The sequence below is a fragment of the Melopsittacus undulatus genome, chromosome 4 (genome assembly GCF_012275295.1).
Source record: "Melopsittacus undulatus isolate bMelUnd1 chromosome 4, bMelUnd1.mat.Z, whole genome shotgun sequence".
In the NCBI taxonomy this organism is placed as follows: Eukaryota; Metazoa; Chordata; class Aves; order Psittaciformes; family Psittaculidae; genus Melopsittacus; species Melopsittacus undulatus.
The window spans coordinates 27,635,112-27,642,899 of NC_047530.1; the positions used below are offsets into that span (position 1 = coordinate 27,635,112).

Here is a 7,788-nt window from a genome sequence, read left to right on the forward strand (position 1 = left end):
AAAAACATTGAAGTAAAGGGAAAGATGCTGTTAATTAATCACATCGCGACGTATCAAAAAGAGAGAATTAAGCCCTGGCGTTTTTTTTGTTTTTTTTTTTCTTTTTTTTTTTTTTTTTTTGTGGGGAGGGGTAAGACACGGGGGTTGGTTTGGGGGTTTTTGTTTGTTTTTTTTTTGACGTTTATACTAGTCCTTTTCTAGAAATAGCGGTTTGGTTCAGATTATTCTCAGACGCGGTTTTAAATCCTGGAACATCTAGGAAAGGAAGGATAAAGTGCGAGTAAGCACTAGCGAGGATATTCTTTGTTGAGGAAAAATAACGTGTTCCTCGTAAAAGTACCCTAATGGCTTATTTTCATTTCATGCGTACAATTTCCTACCTTCTTTGATGGAAGGTTGATGGGGTAAATAGTCTAATCTTATTCAGTTCACCTCCTGTGGATTCCCAGTGACAGTCGTGACAGACGAAGTATTCTGCAAATCACAAGAGCCAGCTACCAAGAGAGTCAAGAGTCTTAATAGGAAGAGTTTTGGGGACGTAAAACTGCTCCATTTTAAATTCACGGAACATCAAAAATATAAACTTCTTATCATTGCAACTCTACGGGCGCTTCTTTTTTTCTTTCTTTTTTTTCCTTTATTTTTTTTTCCCTAAGGAAAGGAAAAATTATTCCTCCAGAAGAAACGAAAAAGGCAGGGGGATGTATCAGAAATGAATCGGAACACCTACCAGACCCGGAGATTTTGAATGCCACTGGTCTTTAACATTTCCACCTCTTGCCTCGTTTAAAAATAAAAAGTGATACTTGTTTGGATCTGAATCTGTTAAATAATTTTAAAAAATGAGGGAAGAAAAGAAAAGAAAAAAGGAAAAAAAAAATCCGATGTACAACATTCATGCGTCCTGGTTCCGTCAGGTGATCTAGCAAAATTGGGAAAAGGAAAATAGTTCGTTTACTCAGTGAAGAGGTTGTTGCTTCACTGCATAAAGCTTAATTCAGAGGAACGCACACTTCACAGTGCCCTTTCAGTTCTCAGAGCCGGGGGAACGCAAGATTCAAACCCAGCTACAGAAACACTTGGGGGGGGGGGGGGGGTGGAGGTGGGGGGAGGGTGCATGGTTGTATTGCAGTTTATTTTTTTTTTTATTTAAAGTGCTGCTTAACCAATTCGAAGCATAAATAATGATTCTGAGATTCAGACAGAGGAAATCGCACCCACTAATGTGAACTAACACGAGCAAAGTAGGTGCATAATAGACAAAGCTAGGAGCTGCTAACCACTTCTGCACAATGGCATTAATAAGATTAACCTGGGCAATTAGCCGGTGCAGCAGAGATCAAGCCTAAATCTGGGGCCTTTCAAAAAAGCCCATTAATGGAAAGGATTACGTTAATTTCATTAATTCTCAATACACAGTGCCGGGCTCCTTTCACTCCTTTGTGTAACCCCCACCCCTTCCCCCCAGAAAAGGGGGAGAAAAAAAACCCCTCAAATCTGGTTTTGTTTGTCATCTGCATATTAGCAGGAACTAAATCCAGGATGACGTCGCCTGGGTATAAAAAAGGGAAGAGGTTCAGATGGATTATACTCCGAGCAGCCCTCTGGGTTGAGATCAGTAAACAGGCGAGAACTGAGGGGGGAAAGTTCCAGGGGTGGATCCTGCGCATAGGCACACACACACGCACACGCGCGCACAGACACACACGCACACTCTGCCCGCAGGCTGCCCTCGCAAAAAGCTCCTCTCTTCTCTCTCCGATCCCTTCTTCAGATTTCTCCGAAAAGTTTCGATTTCGTGTTTCTCCAGCCTCCCCACACACACACTCCCCAGCCACCTACCCCCTGTCCCCCCGCCCCAGCCGGTCCCCTGCCCTGCCCCGCACGCCTTGGGGCATGCCTGTGAGCATGTTCAGCATCGACAACATCCTGGCGGCCAGACCCCGCTGCAAGGACTCGGTGTTGCTGCCCCCGAGCGCTGCTCCCGTCGTCTTCCCCGGCCTCCACGGGGATTCGCTCTACGGCAGCGCCTCCGACTACAGCGGATTTTACACCCGGGCGGTGGCACCGGCCTCCGCGCTGCCGCCGGCGGTCACCGGATCTCGGCTCGGCTACAACAACTACTACTACGGGCAGCTGCATGTGCCGGCGTCACCCGTGGGCCCTTCGTGTTGCGGGGCCGTACAGCCCTTGGGAGCGCAGCAGTGCTCCTGCGTGCCCCCCGCAGGTAAGGCGGCCCCGCGTACTGGTGCTCTTTGTCCAGCAGCCGCGGGGCAGCGGCGGAAGCCGGGAACCGCCGGGAGGGTTGTTTTGGGTTTTTTTTCGGGAATGAGGGTAGGGGAAGCAGCAGCAACGATCTCATGCAAAGCGTGTCGTCGTCTTGTCTGTCTGTCCGTAGGTTACGAGGGCACTGGGTCAGTCCTGATGTCCCCTGTTCCCCATCAGATGTTGCCCTACATGAACGTGGGCACGTTGTCCCGGACGGAGCTGCAGTTACTGAACCAGCTGCACTGCAGGAGAAAAAGGCGACATCGGACGATATTCACTGACGAGCAGCTGGAAGCGCTGGAAAACCTCTTTCAGGAAACGAAATACCCAGACGTGGGCACCAGGGAACAGCTGGCCAGAAGGGTGCACTTAAGAGAGGAAAAAGTGGAGGTATTTTGCTTTCGTTTCCTCTTTTCTACCCTCTCCCTCTCGCATTTAATCGTTCTCGGACTGGGATACCTTGGTACACCTCTAGCCCGGCTCCTCCGGCCGCGGCGAGCTCCGGGAGACAGAGCAACAGGTTTGCATGGGGAGAGGGAAAGATTATTACTACTACTACTACTACTATTATTATTATTATTATTATTAATATTAATTTCCAAGCGCCTTTCTGGGGAGGCTGGACGAGCCCCTCACACGGCTGGCAGCAAATGTCGAGAAGCGGCCGTGGCTCCTGAGCGGGTTCAGCGTTTCCCACCGAGCTGCAGCGGTAGTTTTCTCTCCTTTCCCCGCCGGCCGAGCGCAGCCGCTGCCGTACGGTGGCTCCGCCGCGGCTGCACTACTGCTCCTTGCGAAGCAGGACTCCGACGGGACATGGGCGGTCTGCGGGTTTGCATGCTTTCATTACTTTCCCTAATAGTTTGATTTCTTAACGTAACAGGTTTGGTTCAAAAACCGCCGGGCAAAGTGGAGGAGGCAAAAACGATCATCTTCGGAGGAGTCAGAAAACGCACAAAAATGGAATAAAGCGTCTAAAACTTCTCCGGAGAAGAGACAAGAGGACGGGAAAAGTGACTTGGACTCCGACAGCTGATACCTCGCTGGGGGGGGACATTTCTCGTGGACTGTCGGATACGCTCCAGAGGATGCTACTAATCTTGCACAAGCTCTGCCTTGTTGGAGGGGAAAAATATCTGTATATAATGTACAATGCCCCGAGTTGATTTTGTGTAAATAAAATGTGTTGCGGAGGTGTTGCACAGGTAGACGGCGGCGCGTTTGTTCACCCCTGCACCGTGGGGAGCGGATGGTGGCGGTGCCCCCCTTCCGGGGGCTCGCCGGCGCAGTTACTCATTTAACGAAGTTTCGCATAATTTGAGAGGAAGATGAGGCCAGTGTGCTGTCAGCCGGGCCCGCCGGTCTCCCGCTCGCTGCAGGCCGAGAGGCGATGGCAGATCCTCCACCCAGAAGGAACGGGCGGACGCCCAGCCCGGCCGTCCCCCGCGTCAGATCACGGGACAGCCCTGCCGAAGCCTCCGGCTGCCGGGGCCAGTCAGGGAACAAACCTCTCTCGGCCTCCGAGGGTTCCTCTCTGGGTGATACCGACCTGTCCGTTCTCCCTCTGGGAGAGCTGTCGGAAAGCCCCCTGTCCCCTGCTCCCCAGGCCCCGCGGGGCCTGTCGAGCTGGAGGCGATGCCTTTAGGGAATACTCAGAGGCAAAGCAAATCTAGCCTCGCACTTGTTATTCTGTCCTGTTTCCTTGCGCTTTTCTCCCCTTCTCCCTGGGGGCATGACCTGCTGAGTTTCCAAAACGTTTGCCTTTCATCCCCGTTTAGAAAAGTTATCTCTGTGTTTTAAATTGCTATTAATAAATTTCTGCCATTATCAGATGAATAACGCGTAAGGGGAGTAGGAGCCGCTTTTGGGAATGTTTCACAGAAAGTTGCTAATGGCATGTTTTTTCTCTTTGAAGCAGTACCTTTGCGATTAGGAAAGCAGTGGCAGCCTGATCTCATTTTACTCTTCCGTTTGTGAAGGTCTTGTAAAAGAGAAGTCTATTCTCCCCGTAAAATTCACATTCGTTTTCCTTATGCTTTTTTTTTTTCCTGTGACTCCCCATTTCTTAGTTCTCGTCCCTTCAGAACAGAACCACCATGGTTTCCCTACGCTGTCTTGTTTAGAAATAACTTTCCCTCTGCTGTTCTACAAAAACTATCTATAAATTTAAAACAAATAACCTGAAGGTGTAAAGCCAATGCAGATAACCTCTGGCTGGAAATCTTCATGCTGTGCCTTTAATTCGGAAGTTAAGTTGTAGTGAGCCAATTTTCCTTCATTATGGCCAATGCCTAAACTCACCTGCATCAGTTCAGCTCATCTGTATCAGACAAGAAGTTGGTTTATATAAATGTGTTCACCATTGGTTCCAGCGGCACTAGAAGGGGTCAGTTGCCGTGTTGCTTGTCCTTGTGCTTCTCCTCTCTTTCCTGAGTTTTCCAGCTTTTTATGGGTGTTGTACAGTGGTCTGTGTTGCAGGTGTTAGTATGATAGAGCCAATCTCAGTACCTGTCTGCTCAGATAACATTCTTAATGTACCCATGTTTCCATGTAGATGTGGAATCTCTCTCTGAGGAATGTCTTCCTGTTTCAAGATGTACGAACAGCTGCTGTGGAAGAAACTAAGCGTGGTTCTGTATGAGTCAGTCCTTTAGGGGGCTTACAGCTTCATAGCTACTGCTCTCTCGAAGAGAAGAAGAAATTTATTTTCTTGTTCCTTAATATAGCAGACGAGGACAGGGAAAAGCAAATGGATTATTCTTGTTGCATATAAACCATGGTTTGTGACTCTACAGAGCTTTACATCTGCATTTTGGAGATGTGACAGATGCATATCTGATCTCTATAAACTGTATTGAATTACAACCCAGCAGAACAAAAAAATTAGTTTTCAAATTACTGAAAATTAGTTTTCAAAATAAGTGTTATATATGCAGGAAGTCTCACTGAGTGATTTTTTAATGTCGTCCTTCCTGTATTTAGCCACTGTTAGGCTTTAAAATGCAGGCATAATTTGCCAATAAAAGCCAGGTCTGAGAATAATATTGCTTGGGATTTTACAAATGCTTATTATATTTTCTTTATTTCCCAGGCATAAATAGTCTTATTGCCCCAACGGGAGCTTGGTAGGGTTTTGTTTGTTCTGCATTTTTGTGTGTTGGGTGGTAATTTTGGAAGTCACTATTAAGGATTTTAGATTGCATAGTTGAATGTGCGAGTTAAACTGGATGTAGGTTTGTAAGCAGTCAGCTTGAAATATGTTTTTCATAATCAATACTTCAGGTTGTAGTCTATATCTTTACAGATTTTTAGACTTTTCCAATGGGAGCAAGATGCTCAAGAACCATGAAAGCTCCAGGTCACTGAACATGATAATTTATGGATTTGTTTAGAACTTCTTGTTCTGTGGGTGTATGGGGTGTGACATATGAATCAAAACCTTGTGTTCCAAAATGCAATTTCCATGCATGGGATTGTGATGAAGTCATCACTGTTTGCTTTAAAATCACATTGTACCTTAGTCTGAGTTAATTTTTCAGTTTCCTATAAACTCTTAATTACCATAAGCTTGATCTTGCAGTCCTGGGTATCTATTGTTGTTACTACACATAGACGTATCACTTTAAAATCTAATTAAAAAGCAATTTTAATATTGACCCAAAAGCTTTAGCTTACTTGTTAAAAATGGCACTTGTGCTGTCAGACAGCAGGGTAGCTGTCTCTTTCTTGCTAGTCTTTGTTGAAAACCTAAAGGCTTCATTCATATTTTACACTACAAAATCACATCCTGTGCAGTATGGAAGAGTTCAATAATTGAAAAGTAGTGTGACAATTGCATCACAATTATCAAGAAAGTAGAAAACTTAAACGGTCGAAAATTTGAGGACAATTGAAATAAGAAGGTCTCTCATTCACTTGTACTGTTTGGTTAGCATATGTGTCTCTATTGTTTTTTGTTTTTCTGGATTTTTATTTTAGGAGAGCTCCTACATGACGAAATGCAAATGCCTTTTCCCAGCTTCCATAATTTTCCCTTTCTGTTGGTGCAAGGCAGAGTGAGGGACCTGAATATGTGCTATGTTCCATCAGGTTAATTTCTAACAAAAGGGCTCTGAAAAGAGCTGGTTGTGGTTATGTTTGTTAGTGCTTGTCTAAGAGGGAGACCAAATTAGATTTCTTTTATTGTTGTTTTGTTTTGTGTGTGTCTCCTCCACTACAATTTACAACCTTGCATCTTGGAACAAACCCATTCTCAGAAGATTTAATATGACCCAAAACCCCACTTTGATATTTCTGAAACGTGATGTATGGTTCATGGTACTGATGTACTATCTAGATTTCACAGCATGAGTTTCTTGCTGTCTCACTGATTGTGAAAGGTTGGACTTCTTTCTCTTAAAATTTCTGTCTGTAGAATGACTAATACACCTTTCAGATTTCACCAGGGAGAGATAGGGTAAGGGGAGAGTTATAAAAAGAAACATAAGCTACTTCAGAGGTTTATTGTTGTAGTAAAGACTTATTCCAGATAATGCATGCATTATAGGAGTAATAATTGAATAATTATACAAAAGGAGCACACACAGAATAAATCTTCCTGACACCAAGCTGGTTTAGGTTATGGAATTCTCTTGCAAGGGAAAGCTAAGGAGAGCAATGTGTAGTAAGGGTACAACCCAGAAGCTTTCTGTGGTGTAGAGGCAGATTGAGAAAGCTGATGCATATCTTCATTGTGCTATCTGCATTTAGACAGCCAAAATTTATGTTTCTATTTAGTACCCAATTTACCGTATTTATTTCAGTAGTCTTGTTGTAATAAGTAATACTGGAAAGCAGAGGTCAGACTTTTTTTTTTTTTTTTTTTTTTTTTTTCCCTTGACATAAAGTGATTTATTATTAACTGAAAATCTGGACACTTTTTTTTTTCCCTTTTCTTTCAGTTTTGCTAGTACTTGACTGAGCTGGTTTTGAGCTTTACCATAATAGGATCCTGGGAATATAAACTATGCAAACTCTTTCTTACACATGACCTGTGAAGCAAACATTTTGATTAGTGGAAGTTATATATACATTAAAAAAAAGGCAATATTAAGATGAGTTCATATTTTTTGTGCTTCATCTGTATTTATTTGTTCTCTATTTTTACATCTTTTTACTGAAAGTCCTTCTGCAGTTGTTGCAGCATAATTGTTAAGACTATGGAGCATAAATGAACAAAAAAAACTAAAGAGTTTTTGGTTTGTATTCTACCCCCCTAGAGTTTAATTCCATTTATACTTTATGTTTTCCTTTAGAGATCTGGTGAGTCTTGACTAAACCTAGACAGAGAAGTTTAGTCAAATTACTCTGTTCCTCTGGAATTGCCACTTAACCTGATTTGATTAGTCTGTTATACAAAGGTAACAATTGTAGCAGCTATATGTTAGAATGTAAGCAATTAATACAAAATTTAAAGTGACCTATCTCTGCAAAATATCTGACAACTCTGAATGTAGAAACCCATGTTACAGTATTCTGGTTTGT

General features: G+C 43.9%; 1 protein-coding gene across 1 annotated transcript; it reads left to right on the forward strand.

Moving 5' to 3' along the window:
* The first annotated feature begins 1,896 nt into the window (after window positions 1-1,896).
* On the forward strand, window positions 1,897-3,471 carry GSC (goosecoid homeobox). The gene is made up of 3 exons (XM_005149525.1): window positions 1,897-2,227; window positions 2,399-2,658; window positions 3,149-3,471. Exons 1-3 carry the CDS (start codon window positions 1,897-1,899, stop codon window positions 3,299-3,301), a joined length of 744 nt encoding a protein of 247 aa, XP_005149582.1. The 3' UTR covers window positions 3,302-3,471.
* Window positions 3,472-7,788: the final 4,317 nt, after the last annotated feature.

Bases quoted from the DNA above. Each gene is read 5' to 3' on its own strand.
- GSC (XM_005149525.1), top strand. From the start codon at position 1,897: ATGCCTGTGAGCATGTTCAGCATCGACAACATCCTGGCGGCCAGACCC. The intron at 2,228-2,398 runs GTAAGGCGGCCC...GTCTGTCCGTAG, and splicing joins CTCCTGCGTGCCCCCCGCAG to GTTACGAGGGCACTGGGTCA. The intron at 2,659-3,148 runs GTATTTTGCTTT...TTAACGTAACAG, and splicing joins TAAGAGAGGAAAAAGTGGAG to GTTTGGTTCAAAAACCGCCG.